This window comes from Clytia hemisphaerica, unplaced genomic scaffold, assembly GCF_902728285.1.
Source record: "Clytia hemisphaerica strain Z4C2 unplaced genomic scaffold, Clytia hemisphaerica genome assembly, whole genome shotgun sequence".
NCBI lineage: Eukaryota > Metazoa > Cnidaria > Hydrozoa > Leptothecata > Clytiidae > Clytia > Clytia hemisphaerica.
In genome coordinates this window covers 1,180,337-1,200,616 of record NW_027103968.1, presented here as the reverse complement: position 1 = coordinate 1,200,616, position 20,280 = coordinate 1,180,337, and the positions used below count along the sequence as shown (strand labels likewise).

General features: G+C 35.4%; 3 protein-coding genes across 3 annotated transcripts in view; 1 reads left to right on the top strand and 2 right to left on the bottom strand.

Moving 5' to 3' along the window:
• Nucleotides 1-3,568: 3,568 nt before the first annotated feature.
• LOC136810455 (zinc finger CCHC domain-containing protein 8-like) lies at nt 3,569-6,236 on the top strand. Its single transcript, XM_067067015.1, has 2 exons — nt 3,569-4,791; nt 5,180-6,236. Exons 1-2 carry the CDS (start codon nt 3,594-3,596, stop codon nt 5,929-5,931), a joined length of 1,950 nt encoding a protein of 649 aa, XP_066923116.1. The 5' UTR covers nt 3,569-3,593; the 3' UTR covers nt 5,932-6,236.
• A 2,002-nt stretch (nt 6,237-8,238) lies between these two features.
• On the bottom strand, nt 8,239-9,024 carry LOC136810554 (myosin heavy chain, clone 203-like). Its single transcript, XM_067067117.1, has one exon. The coding sequence runs from the start codon at nt 9,022-9,024 to the stop codon at nt 8,239-8,241; it is 786 nt and encodes a 261-aa protein (XP_066923218.1).
• Nucleotides 9,025-13,805: 4,781 nt separating this feature from the next.
• LOC136810553 (uncharacterized) overlaps nt 13,806-20,280 on the bottom strand; it is a gene marked incomplete in the record, with an annotated part of 12,055 nt that continues 5,580 nt past the window's right edge. Inside the window, 15 exon segments of the mRNA XM_067067116.1 lie at nt 13,806-13,836; nt 14,200-14,239; nt 14,445-14,503; nt 14,856-14,916; nt 15,520-15,580; nt 16,170-16,350; nt 16,578-16,685; nt 17,302-17,445; nt 17,642-17,815; nt 18,011-18,166; nt 18,481-18,554; nt 18,840-18,946; nt 19,329-19,485; nt 19,739-19,817; nt 20,081-20,280. Of these exon segments, the coding sequence (XP_066923217.1) occupies nt 13,806-13,836; nt 14,200-14,239; nt 14,445-14,503; nt 14,856-14,916; nt 15,520-15,580; nt 16,170-16,350; nt 16,578-16,685; nt 17,302-17,445; nt 17,642-17,815; nt 18,011-18,166; nt 18,481-18,554; nt 18,840-18,946; nt 19,329-19,485; nt 19,739-19,817; nt 20,081-20,280 (1,632 nt within the window).

Here is a 20,280-nt window from a genome sequence, read left to right as displayed (position 1 = left end):
CTTAAGCACCGTCAAGACACCGCTGGTCCTGTGCACACGAGACACAGATACCATGACGCATAGTGATGACACTCGAACTACACGGGAGCGCGTATAGCTCGTCGCAGGCGCAGAACAGGATGAATGACACCACGCACCGCGATGTTGTTTAGCATATCACCCACACACTATATCAGAGTAGTGGTGCCCAATTCCGCTCACATGGTATGGGTTGACCCGGGCTAAGGTGTGTTCACTTGCCAAGTGAACCGTAGTACTACAGTGGGAATCGAACTCGGACCTCCCAGCTTCAAAACGAGTTATAATTCGTACTTCGTACCCCACTAAAATTGACATCAACCATGCTCATTCCGTGCTAACCTAGACTTTTTCCTTAAATATAGCGGTTCTACTTACCGGGCTCTATTTTACCTTGACTTGACGACTTGACAGGTGATCTAACTTACCCGGATTGAGACTATAGCGGATTAGATGTTATGGGATGAATTATGAGCAGGAATCGGACTAAACATTTTGGTGGCAAAGTCATTCGAGAACTGAGAAGGATGTTAGAATTTTTACTTTTTCAAGTTATGTTTATATTTAAATTTATTACTTTTGTTTGTATGTGTATTTAAGGTTTCGATAATTGTAAGACATTTAGATAACTTTACACTGTTACCATTGTTTTGAAGATTACCTCTTTTATCTTTCCCTTTACAACAATACAATGCTGAAAAGTTGACATAACACAATAAACAAGTAAGGGGGAAATCACAGTATACTTGTTTGGCGATGGTACATTTGTTTGACAAATCTTTGAAAATGTCGAACTGATGCATTGTCGAACAACTGATTGCTTAGTTGTTCGACAGACCAATTGTTAGACAGTTATTTGTTCGACTGTATGGTTGTTCGACACCTACTTCCACTTGTTCGACACTCGTTTGTCAAACAATTAACTGGTCTGTCGAACAACTAAGCGATCAGTTGTTCGACAGACCAGTTGTTCAACAAAATAAAAAATGGAAGTGAAACAAGGCACGGGAAAACCTAGGAAAACCTAGGCCCGGCATTATCGAATTAGCAATTTTTGAGCTAGAAATTTTTGAGTTAGTAATTTTCAAGTTAGCTATATTATGACGAAGTGAAAATTATGACGCCACTCAACTGTAACTCAATTTTTCATTTCCCCAATAGAGCCAACTCAAAAAAGTCTTTGCGAAAAAAAGATTCCAGTTAATTCTAATTCTCGAAAAATCTATTTTGGAAAAGAAAGATCGAGTTAGAGTCGAGTGACGTCATAATTTACAATTTTTATGACGTCATAATTTAGCTAACTCGAAAATTTCTAACTTGAAGTTTTCTAACTCGAAGTCAAAGATTCCGGGCCTCCCTTCAAGGCTTTACCGTCTCAGATGAAAATTTCTGCATCTGGGTGCCAGATAAGGGCAGACCACACGCTACGATTTTTACGTGACACACACTTTGGTACAGAGTAATATATAAACTGTCGACCATCTACACTGTCGAACAACTGGGCTGTTGATCATTTGTTCAACGCACATTTGTTCGACAATCAAGAGGGTGTCTAACAACTATAGATTGTTGAACAAGTGGGTTGTCGATCAAGTGGGCGTCCAGTTGTGCGACAACCCACTTGTTCGACAAATTTACAAATTTGTCAAACAAATGGGTTGTCTAACACGTGACATATCACCAATAAAAGTGGTCTAGTGAAACATGGAAAAGTGTCATTTTTTATTGGCTCAATCGAAATAGGGGATTTGGACAACTTTCCATGTTTGGTTTTTTGCACCAACTCCTGTAACTATGCACAAGCACCCCTTTTTTAGGGGGTTGGGGAGGTTTTGGGGAAAATTTAAGCAGCTTTGGTATACTAAAGCCAGGGGGAGAGGCACTCAAGGTACATATTATGGCCCTTTTCCAAGCTTCCCAAAGTGCACAGTAAGGATCGAAATGAGAAAATATGTGAAAAAGTCTACTCTACTAAGGGTGGAAAATCTGACCATATTTTGCTTAAAAATAGTCAAAAAATTTTCAAGAAAATGCACCAGAAGGATCAATTTTTTGCCCAAATTTACTCAAACTTGGCTTTATTTTCTCTGCACTGTAAGGGTCTGGTTTCAAAGGCCTTCACTGTAATAGGAAGATGGGAATCGCTGATGGTCTCCTCAACTGATTGCTAAGCAAAGAAAATTACCGTAAGTTGGTCTAATATTGACATCACCCTTCTAATTTAGACAGCCATCTTTAAAGATGAGAATAATCAGAATGTTGGGATTGCTGATGGAACCTATTATTTGTTACTTAGCAATCAGAGAAAATCTTTTTTCTTTAAGTGATCCCAACCTTCCTTCCCTATTATTCCTCTAAAGAAGGGTGTCAGAATTAGAAGAGGGATGTCGACATTAGACCAACTTCTTGTAGTTTCAATCAGTGATTCTGACCTTCCTATTATTTATATTATTCCTATCTCTAAAGAAGGGTGACAAAATAGTTGTTTTGGAGAGCACGACAAATTATTTTAAAAATAACAAATTACTCCACATACATTACTTTGCCCAATAAAAACATGATAAATTATCTTGTCTCTAGGTATTCACCTATTCACCTATATTCACCTATTCACCTACATATCCCCTTACATGTGTAAGCCACATTTTTGCCCACTTAACAAACTGTAAGCCACAAATCATGCTGAAAAGAAAGTATATTTCTGACTGTTTCCAATACTGAGAACTCAGCCTTCAAAATTTTTTGGTAGGGTCAGCCACATGACCAGTAAGCCACATTTTTTGCCCACACTTCATTTGCTTGTAACTCCCCTTTAAGTAAGCCACAAAAATTCGCCCTTTATGCAATGGATAACTAATTTCCTCAGCTTAACCACCAAAGCAATCCTAAGTGTAAGCCACATAATTTTCCCAAATTATGGTCAATTAAGTGGCTGACAGTAAAAATGTCACAAAACAGGGGTTTATTTTTGATTGGGATCCATTGTGGTGCCTCCTTAGTCAGTATATTTTGGCCCAATCACTTTCAAAGTGGAGCTGCAGCCCATGAAATTGTTAACTTCTGGGAGACCAAATCTGACAAATGACCACATGGTATGATCAAAGAGAAAATTTAGTCAAGTTTGACCCCACTAACAGCCTGGATCTAAAAAAAATTATTATTTTTTTGAGAAAATAAAGCGACCAATTATTTCATTTCTGTCCCATCACTCTTAGGTTCCAAAAAATAGGAGGGGTTTGAATAAACAGGGGGTACCTAATTGCCAGAGGTTGGGAAACACAAAAATAAGGCAGAAATGCGCAAATTAGCAAATTAAGGGACTTTCTCTTTGACAGTTGAAAATGTGCAAATGAGCAAATGAGCAAAAAAAGGGACCTCTTTGACAGCTGAAAATAATCTTAAAAATTTATGAACGGGGGGGGGGGGGGGGGGGGGGTCCCAACAAAGTCCAGGGGCTGGAAATTTTTTGAAAAATAACAATGGGGGGCGTTTATTTGGAAACCTAAGTGTACAAATAGAAACAATTCATACAATCTTTTCTATTTTTTGGTTTAAGATCAAAATTATAAATCAAAATGACTGAGACAAATTGTGATGAAGATTATCTGTTTGCAAACTTTGATACGACTACAAAAGAAGAAGCCATGGAAGATGGCGGTGGTGGAGGTGGAGGGAATGAAACAGCCACTGAAACAGAAGAGGAATATGTGCCAGCCCCAATCACTTCAAAGCCAAAGAAATCTAAAAAGAGTAAACGAACTGGAGGTGATTTAGACGAAGCTCAAGTTAATGCCCAAAATAAATACATCAACGAGCTGGAACAGCAAAATTTGAAGTTGAAATCTATTATTAAACGTATGTTAGGTCCACAGGTGTTTTCCATGGTGAATGATTTACAAGGAGATGAGGAGATAGATCTTGTAAAGAAACTGGAGAATGATATTCAGTCAAAACCCTTTGCTGTTGTCATGTTCCTAAACAATGATATTTCAACCGCTCATCGTAAGGAAATCAACAATATCATGCGCGAGGTCAGTGAAAAAGATGCCAAACAAGACGTCTTGATGGCTCATAAATTACAACCACAGAACTCTGCTATTCCTCTAAAAGCATTTACTACTAATCTCAAAGGTAAACGTTGCAACCCTGGTAAAAATCAGGATGAGGAACCTTACATTGTTTGTTCATGTCAGTATTTTAAGAGTTTTTACTTAGATCGACTTGGTGTTCCACTGCTAGAAGATAACCCAAACCAAACAGATGTATTAGATGTACCAGCCTATCCACAGATTTTTAGTAAAGCCTTACCCATTGTCGAAGAGGCTTTGAACGTGCGAGTCAAACACATGAAACAGTGTTTCAACTGTGGTGGCGAGCATCATTTGAATGAATGCACTGAACCCAGAGATCACAACCGGATACGCGAGAATCGTAACAAATTCGCCAGTAAAGGACCTCCTAAAATCAACTTCAACATGGACACTGATGAACTAGATCCTCGCTTCAAACCATTCAAACCAGGGGTAATCAGTGTTGGCCTGGAAGAGGCCCTCGGTATCTCTCTTAAAGAACAGTTACCTCCTTACATCTATAAAATGAGAGAGCTGGGCTATCCACCAGCTTGGGTGAGACCTGTAGATGATGATGGATTGAAAGTGTATGGAGCTGATGGAAATGTCATCGAAAATGCTGATTATGAAGAAGGAGAAATCAAACCTATCAATATCCCAGATATTGTTGAATACCCAGGATTCAACGTTCCTCCACCACAGGGTATGCCAGATTGTTATTTTCAGTTTTGATTGTTTGTTTGATTATTTTGGACAGCTGTCTACAATTATACCAGATAATACCACTATTTTAGGTTTTCATTTTCTTAGGTACCTGAGCACACATAAAATGAAATCGTACCTTACTATTCAAAAAATGCCGAATATTATACAATAAATCTTTATATTTCTATGGTATTTCACTATCTTTCTTGCCAAATCTTAAGAACATCGTCCCTAGAACCTAAAAAGCATAATTTACAGCCTGCAACATTTTTCCTGATCAAAACAAAGTAACAAATTCAAAACAAATACAAAAATAGTTAACTTCGTGCTCTTCACTCACTTACGTATAAATCTTAACTTCAAACGTAACTCTCTCTCTTCTACAGGAGTGGCTGATGAATACGAAGCAATGGGAGCTCCTAAATTCAACAAAACAAACGCCGATTATGACGCCAGGCGGAAACGAGCGCAAATCCTGGGATATTTCGAAAACGAGCACGGCGAACCTCTCGCCAAAAAATTGAAATTCGACGATTCTGTCAGTATGGAAATTGATGAAAATACGGTTGATCTTGTCGACGGGAAACCACCACTTCCGCTGATTGACGTGACCGCTCGTCCGCCATCACCGGAACATGATACGGAAGAATCAAACAAAGAATCAACTGCTGAAAGTCAAGACGAAGAAGTGTTCGCTGATGGAGAAGGCGGCGAAGAAACGAGTGGAAAAGACACGGCAACCGAACAAGAAACGGAAGACGAAAGTGCCGTGACTGAAAAAGAAGATGAATCAACGGATGCTGATAGTAACGGGAAAACAACGCGTCTGAGTTCTTCCACCAAGGACATCGATGATACAACTTACCGACATTGGTTTTCACAAGCGTTCACAAGTAGTAAAGGACTCACATACACGATGTATACACCTCCCCCGCAATGTTTACAAAACGTCAAAATGTCAGACTTACCTAAAAACCCGGTCATTGAAATCGACCGTGAGCCGTGGAAAACGTCGAATGTCAGCTGGTACTTTCCGCTTTACGGTGATCTGGCCGCCCCCACCGGTACCTTTGATAACATACGGACATTGCTGAAAGACACGAATCTCAAACGAAAGAAACGAAAGCCTTTGAAGTGAAAGATGTATCTTTCATGTTCTTCGTGTTTCTAAGAGAGACAACTTCAACTTTTCCCTGCTGGAAATAAAGAGGTAACTAAAACGACTCATCTAAAAACTAAAAACTTCATCTTACTTACGGAGTTTTGCAGTTTCCCCTGATGTATATCATGAGATCCTAAGGTGTATGGTTTACCGTAATGATAATGACAGATATGTAAATTATTAGACGATTCGAATGATGTAACAATGATAAATGTGAGTTTCACTGTATTCTCATTCATTCTTTCGGAACGTAGGACAATAGAAAAATAAAATGTGTCTGGGAAGAAAGCGCAACAAAATCCATAATGATGAAAATCCTCATAATTTAAGCAAAATTTGGTGAACTAAAAAACTATTAATTGCCTTGGGAATGGAACAGGGAAGCTAGGTCGTATTGTATGAAATCTTTTTATCTGGACAATCTATATACGTTGACAGCATGATCAATAGGATTTTTTTCATTTCACACAATCAAACACAAGATCGACTAACAAACTAGGTTTTAAAGATAATTATTATAAGATTTTATTAGTCTTACTCATTTATGAAGGTTATTTTTTAATATTTTTGTCAATAGTTTCATATTCTTAGATAGCTATATGTTTTTAAAAGATAAACCTTTATGGATACATTTTCTAATGACTTTGAAAAGAAATTTCGCAATTGCAATTGCTAAGAAAGTGGGTGAACAAATATTTCCAGGGGATTTAAAGGAGTGTTTTTTCATTTTTCCAAGAGTTAAACATATTTTTCAAACTAATTTTAGATCTTCCACCTCACTTAGAAAATAGGAAAATAATTTTTTCTTCAATCTTTTTTTCTTAATTTTGCCATTTTCCAGGGGTCTTCCACACAGTTCAAAGAAAATTTTTTGACGGGAAAAGATTCTACTCCCTCTCTCCTGTATGGATTTTTAATAAAACAGCCCATTCAAAGCCTGAACATTTTAGGAGATGATTGAATCTTTCTTCCAATTGTTGACATATGGAAATGCGTGCTCACAACCAATGATCAATCGATGATTTCATAATTTTTGTACATAGTGTCCTGGGCTCCCCCTACTAAAAATCCAAAATTTTCTCGATTCCCCCTTTTTTTTGTCCCACTTCTACTTTTTATCCCCCATCCTTTTATTGAAGAATTGGTTTGATGATTTTATTTCTTAAATAGGTCTTCTATGAGATCGCCTTTAGATAAGTGAACCCGGAATCAAAATTTCCAAAATTTATGGTTTCCCCCATCAAATTTCAAAGTTTTGATTTCCCCCCATACCACAAATAATGGGGCAAAATCAGAATGTCCCCTATATAGAGGGGGGGAGGACACTATGTCGTACTGGTAACAAAATTGCTATGGGTATGAGATTTATTGAAAAAAAACTACGGTATTCTTGTTTCATCAGTTACCTAGTCATTTTATAGAAAAGTAACTTTGATAACATTGCATTTCATTTCAGATATTAAAATATAAAATATGGACATTTGACCTGCGACCACCACCACATATCACATTGGCGAGTACGGCTGGTCCATTTGAAAGACTTGGAATGAAAACGGGGAAAAGTGAATAGTCAAGGTAAAAGTCTTTTTTTATGTACGAATCTCTATTTCGTCACGTGTTTGCAAAAGAATTTAAAAATACATGTTTTTTCTTTTATGATCATAACGTTTATAAGCATATGCAGGCTCAGTTTTCAGTTCCTAAACAATGGCTCTATTGTTTGAAAACAATAGAATGCTAAGCATAATGCGAGACAGACACTTACACAGACACTTACTTATTTAAAAAAAAATGTAGTGCATCCCTACTGCCGGAATTTGGTTGATCTTTCCCCTGCATCCTATGTATGTAATGAGAAGGAAGAGATTCCAAAATGACCAAGCCTTTTGATAACACACTCATTCGGTGAGTTACTCTCTGCAAGAAAAAGGATGTTTTTTGAGAGAACAAACGTCGGCAATTCAGAATCAGTGGAATATAAACAGTTATGAAGTACGTTTTTCAACATTTCTATAATATTTTCTTTTTTGTTGGTAATATAAAAGAATTTACACAAGGCATTGATGTTTCTAGCCTGATGTTGATGTTTTTTTAGTTCGGTGACCTCGCAGACGGGCTGGATGTTTTTTTTTCCGTCAATGATGTTCTCGGAGTTCATCGATTTTGAAGATGGGTTGGTGTTGTTCCCTTTTGCTGCACAGGTTGTGCCGGGTTCTAGCTTGACCGATAGCAGGGATCTAGATGGTGTTCCTCCTGACCTGACATCAAATGTGTTATACAAACTCAAATCAAGCGTTCGTTCGATTCAGCTGCAAGGTGTGTTTCAACGCCGGAGAGGATGTTGCTCTCGAACAAAGCGCTGATACTTTCCACTAACTCCTGGCTTCGGCTGAGCCGACGAAAGCTTGAGAAAAAGCGAGATTTTCCTTGTTGATGCAATGATTCTAGCTTAACGAGGACTTTTCTCTCACGTGCTTGGAAGCGTGATTTGAAGTCTTCAAACATTTTGATTGTGTTTTGTTGTTGGAACACGGTCACCTTCAATTTGTGGATCAACTTGGTGGTTTTGGCTGATTTCTTTTCAGCGGCTTTGCAAGTTTTCTTGAGGTCTAGGGCCTGTTGTGAGAGCTCCTTATTGATGAATGACTTTTGCGTGATGAAGTCCGCTTGTTTGTCGACACGAGATTCCAAAGATTTGATCTTGCGATCAGCTTTGTCTAACTCGTTCAACATTTCGGAGCTCAATGCTTTCACCTTGTTGACGCGTTCTTCTTGCTTTTGACATTCTTGTGTCACTTCAACGATCTTTCGTTCACTTTCTACCTGCTTCTGTTCCAAGTTACTCGCTTTTTGAGTTTGTTTTTGAAGTTTTTCCTCAAAAACTTCCGTGTGGTTTTGACTTTTTGCAAACTTCTGTGTCATTTCGACAAGTTGTTTGCGCAAGTCTTCAATAGTTGTTTGTTGGTCTTCATTGGCCAGTTTCAATTTTTTGTTTTGATCTACTTCATGTAGATACATCAAACGATATTCCTCAGAGGAATTGATACGATAATCTGCAAAATTTCTCATTATTAATTAATATTTTGTTCAAAATATTCACAAAAATTCACAATATTCACTTCTGCCGCACTTGACAAAAGTTTAAAAGGCGAATGGATAGCAAAATATTATTTGACGTCAGTTTTGAAGAAATTATTTCGTGACGTCAACATCTCACGAAATTTTAATAAGATTGGTTATGAGATTTGATAGATAAAAGGTAAAACTTGTGTTTTGAGTTCCTTACGCTTTTAATAAAAAACTATCTTTGTAAGTTCTTTGTGAATTAGGCTACGTCATATCTTCCTTCGTTTCGAGCGTAAACTCCTACTCTTCGGGCTATGAGCACTGCTCTTGTTTTGAATATTGAAATTCTCCAGATAAATCGCATGCGCACTGAGGTTTTAATGAAACAATAGAAAGTTTCGAAACCTAAGCCAATCAGCTGTGTTTTAAACATTATTTTATTTAAAATCTCTATTGATAAACATCTTTTGTGAATGTTGTCTATTATGTTTAAACCTATTAATAAGTAATTCCCGGTGGGGGTCACTAGTGGCCGCCTATAGCAGTGCCTATAGACCAAGAGTAAGGCCTAACAGCCTGGATCTGTCTATTGTGTAGACTATTTGTGAATTTATTCTATCAAGAGTAATTACAGTATATGGCCCCCAAAACGTCGATCAAATTTAAGATTTCTCTCAAATCTAGAGGAAAAGAGATTTTACAAAAAAATTTTCTGCATGAAAAACTTTAACATCTCTACTTTATTTCCCGGAAGTTCTTTTTCAAAATTTTCAATTTCAAAAATATTTTTCAATCGCTTAAAGATAGGTAGCTTTTTTCTAATGGCCCCCAAAACGGAGGTTTGCAATTTTAGCGATTTCTCGAGATATCTTAAAGATATGAATACAAAATTTTGACCATCGTTTGGAAATGCGATTTAGAGGGTTTTGGGCTTAAATTTGTTTGGTAAAATTTTTACAGTATACCCCTGGTTGCCAAAACGCAGGTTCGGGGCCCCCAAAACGTAGGTGTAGTTAAAATCAAATTATTAAGCCCAATCCAAACCAATCTCTTTTGGAAATAGTTCCATTCATGTATGGAATAAGCCGTGAAAATTTTAGAAAAAAAGCTTAACTGAAACTGAAAATATTAAGCTTTAAAGGTATTTTTCTCCTATATTTTGCAAAAAAATGACAGAATTTGCCGTTTTTGCTGATTCAGCGAAAATTTTTATATATAATGTTAATTCTTTGTTATAAACTATTAAGTCAAGCTGATAGGAAGGGAATTCCAAGATTTTTTGCTATTTCTCATATTTAGAATTTTCGGTTTTATCAATGCTGATTCTAGGGCCCCAAAATACTGGTTGACCTTTAAGCTGCTTTAAGATGCTATATCTTTTACCCATCCTCTAAAGTCACAGATGTTTCTGCATTTTCTGAAAGGCATTAGGTGTAGAAAGTTTCCTATGCCCCATTTTCATAACTTATTTTCAATATCCAAGGGGCTAGAGTGAGTTATATGCAATTTTTATCTAATTTTGGTGTTAAAATATTTCCTTCAGACGCAAATATGTTATTTTAAATCTGTCTCAAACCATCAAAAACATGCTCATTTTTCCTTCTTTCTAAATAAACAAAAATCGTTTAATTCTGATAAATAAGTCAGAATCCTCATTATAATGACGACCTCCGTTTTGGGGGCCGCCTCCGTTTTGGGGGCCGCCTCCGTTTTGGGGGCCGTCTCCGTTTTGGGGGCCATATACTGTAAATGTTATATTACCCTCTTTCACAAAAAGTGCTTAGTTTTAATGGGCAACTTTTTGTTTCAATTTTTCTTTAATTATCTGCAAAAGATTGAACTATCTAAAAATTTTCTAAATTGATGTGTCAAAAGTTATGACTCTTTTTGTATGAAAAAATGGGATGAAAAATTGGTCAAAAGCCACTATTTTCAAATTTTTGAGACAAATAAGCTTTTACAACAATTTTTCGAAAATCTATTGTTAGTTTGGTTAAAGATAGACCATCTAGATTTTATTCAAAATGCTTTTTCTTCGCCGAAAATAAGGTCCTCAAAGTTTAAATACTTCGCAAATGCTTTCATGTTCCTCTTCATCAATTGTTATGGTCAGAGCCCTTAAGGAGTATCCCGGAGAAAAAGTACTCAAAAAAGTTTAAGCCCCGGTGAAAAAACAGTAACTAGATTATGAACTTTGAAATACGGCAAATAAACTAGAAAGCTGTTGTTGAAAAACTTCATCTGCAAAAAATTATTACAAAATTGTATAAAGAAGCGCCATACAAACATATCAAATCATTTATGTGTAGCGTTCTTATAGAAATGAAACTCTTGAGAATGAGAATTCTTTTCTTTTCGATCTTTGTTCTTTGATACCTGTTTTCTAAACGACGGCATGTGCCGCCAAAAAATGTTTTATAAATTCGGACACTCATAGTCCAGCCCTTGAGCACTGAGAAGGTATTCTTACAGTGCATTTTAACGAACGTTTCTGACCCTTACAGTGTAGTTTGATTAAAGAACCTTATTTTGCTGAAACAACTTTCATTTACAGGCCTGAGATGTCGACGCAATGTGCAATAAACAAATCAAAATGTGTGCGAATCGAAACTATAAAGATAAAACACATTTCTTTTGGAAAAGGAAAAATCCTAAAGCAAATTCTTGTATTTTCAAGGAAAATCGACCGATACAATTTCTTAAGAATGTTCAAAATAAAGATTAGAAAAAGGAAAAAACATGATATTTTCACGGCTTTCATTCTAAGGCTGAAAATTGACCAATTGAAAGATCAATACAGAAAAAGCGCGAAAAAGCATTGCCACGTGCTTAGAAATCGCTAGCGAAAGAATTCCTTGAAAACCTTGAAAATGCATGATTGTGACAGTATAGTTGTCTTGTTTTGGCTTGGATCCTCAGTAAAGTTTCGGTCTAGACGAAATACTGGTGATAACATCTCTTGCACCTTGTCAACAAACCATATCCTACTATTTAAGTCGATTTGAGTTCTGAAAACCTTGAAAATACCCAATAAATGGTCCAAAAAACCTTCAAAAAACACTAAAATTGGGCCAAAAAATCCTTGAAAACCTTGAAAATGACGACAAAAATTCCGTAGACACCCTGGATAAAGTCTGTCCCACTCTTTTTTTTTTTTTTTGATTAATCGGAACTACTATGTACTTTATGCAACTGGTTTTTTTTGTTTGACACCATAAGCTTAGCTACCACATCTATTTAGTAACTGCTTTTCAACCAAATTTAGAAAATCCAATAAAACGCTTCACGGGGACTTCTCTCCAAAAATTAATTCAAATTTAACGTAATTTTCAAGATCCAACCAATTTGGCAGCTTTTTGTCATAAGCTTTCAAGACAATATATCATTGAACTAGTTCTTTTACAAAAATTGTACTGAAAAAAAATCAAGAAGATGAATAATTCTACTGGATCAAAAATCTTCAACTTATACTTTTCAGGTATTGGGCTTTTCCAGAAAAAATCCGTTCATGGGGGGTGGAGGATGAATTGTCCAGGGGTATTGAAAAAATACCAAAAATTTGCAATGTCCAGGGGGTAAATTCCAATGTCCAGGGGTAATTTTTTGTGTCCACGGGGTTGATTTGATGTTTGTCCAGGGGTATAACCCGTGTCCAGGGGGTTAAAAATCAAAATGTCCAGGGGTAATTCAGTAAAAAAATAATATATCCTCCACCCCCCATGAACGGATTTTTTGTGGAAGAGCCCATTCATAGTTTTTGCAATGTATGTTGTTTCAAAAACAACAGTACTCTAAAATGGCCAATTTATAATTTAGTCTTCAAAGTGCACAACCTAAAAAGAAGAACTCGCATCGCTTTAGAATTTGAATTCAATGTGTTTTTATTCGTTTTTAAATAAATTAATAAAGTACAACAATACTGTATCTTGTAAGGCGTAAAAAAAATAAAATACTATTTCAGCGGAAAATAAAAAAAGAGCTAAAAAAGGAATAAAAAAATTAAAAATTGTGTACGTAGAAAAAAACAAAGGTAAAACTTACAAAATATTTCCATATAAAACTAACTAAAATTTTGTCCATAATCTAAGTGTTCCTGTTTTATTAATAAAATCAACATTCAAATTATTCGTGATAATACTTTCTACCGTGAGGTCGGGTAACTTGCATCAGGGGAGGGAAACTTGCATAGTCGTCAAATGACTGACCAATCAAAGATGCAAAATTTCAAAACAAAGGAACTACCCAGCTCCCCTCGAAGCTATAGTCTACCATTCTTGTTTTGATTTAACTTTGTATTTTAGGTCATTCATTCATTTGAGGGCTATACATATTAGCCTCTACTGTTTCAAGTTACCCGATCTCACGGTGTATTGCAGACCGTAGGAAACATATTCTACGCATGCTCTCTCTGTGTAATGGCGAATAATCAACATCACCAGAAAAATTCGCAAGAATGCAAAGAAAAACTCCATTAAAAATGTTCAAAATGATTCCTGTGTATTTCATAAACTTTCACAAGAGGAATATTTTGAGTAGTTAATTTAGTGGTCTGCTTAACCGCTAAAACGAAACGTCGCTGCTTTTTCACCATAACTTTGATGCTTGAAAGTACGTCACGAGTCCAGGAATTTATCGCTGCTTTCGCGAAAATTTGCGAGAAATAATTCCAACAAATCAATTGTTATCGATACGACCAAAGCACCAGTATCCATTGTTGTTAATTCTATATTAATTATTGCAGATTGCCGGAAATTCCGTTGTCAGCTGATAAAAAATTTCAATAGCTAGTCTGCTGGGAGCCTCTTCAACAATTTTCTAAAAAAGAAAACCAAAACTCAATTTTTAACCTATTGTCGATAAACTTCAAAGTTTTGGCCGATGGTTAGTTAAGGAGGGGTGTTAAAAAAGAATTGGATATTTGGATATTTTCCTCCATTAATTGAACTAAATCGTCGAAAAGAAGTTTCTTTTACGTATCCTCAAAACTCGCCTGTAATGTTGCATCGATTGGATTAGTGAATGTATAAAGAATCTCTGTAAAATTTTCAAAATCCTAAAAGATTGTCCGAGTTGAATATAAGTATTTCTATTTATAAAAACCATAATAGGAGCATATCTATATACACATTTTCAGAATGAAAAATAGGCATTCAATAGATGAATGTAACAATAACTTACTCTAGTAATTTCTTTGTAGCTTGAAGTTCAGTTTGTATTTCTAAACCGAGAAAATATACAAAAAAAATACAGATAAAATTCTGTGAACTTCTTACCAAACTGTAAGGATAAATTTCCTTTGGATGTTCTCTTAAACGGGACTATTTGAGAAATACACAAAGCCGGACTCCATAATTTTACTAATTTCAATTTCTTTGAACATAAATTTGTTTGAAACAGAATTTTCTAAGCATTTTTTTACTGACCTTTGACGCGACTTTCCACTGGGACTGGATCAGACTTCTTCAAACCCTCTTGCAATTTTCTAAAAATATAAAACATTTATTAGGCTCTTCAAAAATAGCTGATATAGGGGTGAAAGATTTCCAGGGTATTTGAAAAATTATGAAAAACTGTCCATGGGGTAAATTTACAGTATCCAAGGGGTCGATTTGATGCTTTTTCCCATGTCAAAACACGCCGCCAAGGGTTGATTATTGAAAAAATAAGATATCCTCCACCTCCTCCTCCCATGAAAAGTTTTATTTGGAAGATCCAATTGTCAGCCAGTCTATCATTGCTGGTAGTACAACTTCTTTATAATATTTTGTGGGGGAGAGTAAAAACTGAAATCTGCTTTTTTTGGCGGATATTGGATGAAACTTTCTTTGACTTACTTGATCGCATCTCTACTCGAATCAGATTCTTTTTTCAGTTCGTACCACTCTGATAGACGTTCTAAAAAATAAAGTGAGAGAGGATAAACTGTAGAGCCGTTAAAAAAGGCTGCTCTTGTTGCAAGCCGCAAAATCATTAGTTTATCCAGGACAGAAGTGAATCTTTTTAGTTTTTAGGATTAATTTTCTTAAGTTCATTGATTTTGCGAATCAGAAATCAAAACTAAATTAAATTTAACAATTAGTAAACACTTAGGTTTCCCTAATCTTCTTACTTTCCCGAACTACGTCTGAAAATTCGCAATGTTATCAATTAAATTCCATATTAAGATTTTGAAAATATCATTACACGTTCTATTTTTTTTAAAGAAACTAGCTTTACCAAGCAGCCTCAATGTTTCTTAAGAAATCGGCCTTTTGAGCCTTAAATGTTTCTTACATGTTTCTAAACTTTTTGACATAATCAGCCTTATGAAAGGCTGGATTGGAAGGTTCTTAAAAAAAACGAATTAAAAAATGTTATTTTCTCATTCTCAGCTTCAGCATGTTTCTTAGATGTTTCTTAGTTTTTAGGCATTCTGAGCCTCATGTTTCTTAAAAGTGTGTTTCTTAAAAAAAACAAAAACGTGTACTTCTTGATCACAAGTGAGCCGATAAAGTATACCTTTAACGAGACCCTCATCTGTTACATAGTCGCCTGGTGTGTAATATTTGATTCGTAAATTCTAAATACAAAGAGAAAACGCATGAGCCAATGCAAACAATACTTAAAGGGAGGGACTTCAACTTCATATCATTCTTATCACTCAAAAAATAGTAGACTGGAGTCGTTTATAATCCTTGCAATACAGTAATATGGGTGTTATACAATGTGTTAAGCAGTCGTCTAGCATGCTAGACTACTTTAATCGTAGAAATTTTAGCAAGACTAATTTTAGAGTTTTCCCTATTTTCGCTAAAATAAATCTCACTAAAACACGCCGAATCGACAGATCGCTAAAATTTATCCGCGCGAAATTTCTGGTTATATTGCTTATATTGCTGATACATTTTTATCAATAGGAAGGGTTTCAGTGCAAAGAAATATACTAGAAATCGAATTCAGTCAATAATGTAATACGAGTATTCGGTAAACTTTATCCACGCGAAATTTTTTGAAATCGTGATTCGCTAAAATAAATCCAAAAAAATCAAGATTTTCCTGACTCGCTAATATACGCTAAAATTAATCTCGCTAAAATTTCTACGATTAAAGTAATAAAATAGATAATGACTGAAGATCAAAGACAACTTAATAATATACAAGTCTCTTACCCTCCAAACGAATCGACTTTTCTCAATTTTACAAATGACTTTTGCTTTAGCAATGTCACTTTGGACTTTGGCATCTTTTGCAGCGTCTTCATAACGTGCACTGATTTGACCGATCAAAATGTTACTCAGAACCACAATAATGGCCGCCATGTTGAGTAAGAGAAAAATGATAAGTGGAGCCCTAAAAAGAAATAGATCCATTAAGTTATCTTGTAATTTATTTAAAACTAAAACATAATACAGCTGAGTCTCCATAACTCGAACACCCACTGGGAGAACAGATTTGTTCGAGTTAAGGAGACTTTGAGTAACAGAGTAACAGAGGTGTGAGTTAAAGACACTCTACTGTATAGGACAAGATAATTAAAATTAAGATCAATTAGGAGATCTGGTACCAATTGAACTTACGTATAGACACCATCATAGTCATCAGCAAACTCTTTTCCTTCAGCCAGAGCACGTGCTTCTCTTAACATGGTTGACCAAATTGTCAACGTTTCATTTTGCCCATCGATTCTATGAAAAAGAGATAAAAACTATGCTATAAACGATTAAAACTTTTTCGAGAATGAAAATTTTGCAGTTTTTGCGAATTCTTCTTCACAAGTTTTTTTTAAGTTTCTCAAATGAAAAATAAGGTCCACATAACAGCATGTATTCTTCCAACAGCCAAAAATTGGAAAAATTTAATTACACACAAACAACCTCCAAATATTAGTACCTTTAAAAGGATTTGTTCTCATTGAAAGATCTAATGATGCTGATGTAGTAAAAACAAGTGCGACAAGATTAGAAAAAGGTTTTGAAAAAATGAAAATACATTGAATAATACAACATATCTCAAACAAAGGGACTCTTTCGAATGTTTTTATGTTTAGAATAAATAGAACGTTTGGATTTTAAATTTGCTCGAAATCGACTTTGCTATTTTTTGTTTACAAAAACAATAGAATGTGAGGTCACACCTCGAAACAACTTTCGATCTTTCACTTGTTTGCAGAATATCGTTGCGTTAAAAATTAGCTTTAATTTATCTGACTCAGCATGAAGACACTGCCTAAAATAAGCTCATCTTATTCCCGTAGAAAACCTTTGAGGAATCTTTACATTAAATCTTTATATTATTACTTACATTTTTCCGCCATTGGACATTTCGGATTTCAAAGCCAAGAAAACAGCTCCAGTGAATGCAACCATGAGGACTGCAAAGAATTGAAGGAAAACCCAAACGTCTTCTTTCAACAGAAACATAAACACTCTTGCATAATTTCCAACTCTATAAGTGAAAAGTTGTTATTAGTATTAGTTATTTCGAAAGGAGAAGAAAAAATACCGTATTCACCAAGAAAGTGCCCCAAGCCAAAGGCAAACTGTTCTGGGCTCATTTCGGGAAAATCTTGTTCAGGCCCGGAAATCAAAGTTTCAGAAAAACACTACGATTAACAAAAATCAAAAAGAATTCAAAAACTTACTCAAAAGTTGCGAAGAATTTCAGCACGCGAAAGAAGTTGAGGATAAAAGCAGCCGATGCAACTCCATAATATATCTTGTATTCACCAAACGCGTACAGAGGAATCAACGCATAAATTGTTAGGATACCAAGTAAATCAAATAGATTGGTCCAGGCAAGATAATCACGGCCTTCTCTGTAAAAATCGAAAAAAAAAGAATGAATAGATATTCAACAACAATTGATTAATTCCTGGTACTCTTTCCTCATTTTAAGAAACTAAAGAAAAACAAAGCTCAAAATGGTGGAGATCTTAAAATCAAAAAACAATAGCCATTCATCCTATGAAATTCTTGAAATAAACAGAATTTGGCCAAAGTTCGGTTCTTACTTTGTCATTTGGTCGATTTCTTCAAAGGTGTAAACAATATTGAAGATGACAACGATCAATTTGATGACAATGTCAACATTAGATCCCCAATCTTCACTGAAGAAAAGTCCAAGCGCCAACATCAGCAGAAAGAGTATATAAAAGCCTAGAAACACTCTAAATAGAGAAATTAATTAATATAAATTAATTAAAAATATTAAAACTAAACTATTCAAAACTATTTTCTTGTATTTCCTTATTGTTATTGACAGGTAATAACTTTAATGCGATACACGAGTAACGTCCAACTAGAGGGACATTGAAGTTCTAGTGAAATTTGTAAACATTCGCTGTATTCGCTGCTAATCAAAATCATAAACATGTCACGTGTCTAAATACAAAAACCATAATAAATATGGTGATCTCTATTGTATCATAGGTTTGAGATCTACAGACATCTTAAATTTTTGACAACTAGCAAATAAGCTTACTTGACTCGAGTCTCTCCAAAGTGCTCCCATTTTCTATTCACTAAACCACGAACAGTGGGGTGAGAAATAGCCGCCTGTTGTGAAAGAAACGAAATTAAAATACGTGAATAAGTACGTAAATATTACACGTTTTCGAATCTTTAGAAAGAAAAGTTTTTTTACCGACTTAACGTGGAAACCAGTTAATTTGTTCTCTGAATCATCAAGCACTGTATCTAAAGGAGCTATAATCACGAGATGCACACTAGTGCAGAGTAGTTATCGTGAAATCATGTAAAGGTTTTGAAGAGCGAAATTTATTTACTTTTAAGGTATGTAAAAAGGCCAAGTACAGAGTCATAAATCTAAAGGAATCAAACCTGTTTGGTGACTTTATTTGTAACCAAGAGTTGGAATGGAGACGATTCAATGTGGTTGAACCTATCTTTTTCAGCCTCGCTTTCAACTGGCTTCTTAGGTGCTCGACCTAACAAATATGGGAACGTTGGATCAAATTATTTTGCATTTTGCTTGGATCTTTCAAGGTTCAATAAATAACTCGATTCTGTTGGTATTCTGTTACCATACCAATTCCCGTGAATTCGTAAATTTTAAAGGTCAAAGCAATGAAGAATAATTATTTGTACGTGAAGAGTATTATATCTATTGAGACATTATAATTTTATGGAATTCTAAGGTCAACAAGTTCAGTATAACAGGGATTGGTGTGGTGCTCATTAAGAACAGTGAGCCTTTTGGTATCAAAATCATGCATCCAGGGCGAAACTAGGTACAAGTTCTTTTTTTTTAAACTAATACTATTGACTTGTTGACAAAATTCGCTTTAAAATCACGAGAGATACACTTACCACTTTGGTCACTATCCAGTATGTGATAATAGAAATGATATGAAGTAGGGTCATCCTTCAATTTACACAGAGTTTCATCATCTTCTTCAAGAGGGTTGACCGGTACGTAAGGCCAATCAGGGTTCATACAACTATCAAGTACTTTAATAGCTGTTAACTGTAGAAAATGAAAAAATTATTTAGGCTATTTTTTCAAATTTGATTACACCAGATAGCACAATGGTTTGCGGGTACTTTGACTTTTTACCCATAGTGGGATGACTGGGGATGAATATAAAAGTTCTTTGGACACTCTGATCAGGTTATGCAAAGAAAATCATGCAGGAAAATTTCTAGACTAACAAACCCAAACGTTAACTTTAAATCCAACATTTTCCTTGGGAGATTGTCAATTCAACTTCAAACTTTACCTGCATATCATTATTAATAACCTCTGCAAAGCTACATTGAAGAACTCCATCGTCTCGTCGTTCAAATAATTGCCGGAGCCTGAATCATGAAAAATACATATAGTAAGACAATGAAAGCATTATAGGAATCGTGTATATCGTGTATAGCAGGATGTATCAATACAAAGGCAAGCACTCCCAATACTTTTAAATCCGGTGGAAAAAGTTATACAAGAGACAAGGTCCAAAAGATTTTATACATAAGACACGTATCATTAATGGCGAATCATTTATAATTTTGTTGTTCACTTTTCGGAGTATCCTCTTAGCCCTGTTTTCTCAGTCAGATTAAATTCATTATACCTAAACGGCTTCATTTCTCCAGCTAGGAATGCTGCTGTTTTATCGTGGTGCTTCTCATACGCAAGCTCAAAGGGAACTTTGGGACCCTTATAAGCATTTTTTCTGTTACCATCTTCAACAGAAATTTCTTGCATTTGAGGATCAGTTGGTGCGTACAGATGATCAGGGTAGTAATCTCTTACATAGATCTCGCATAGATC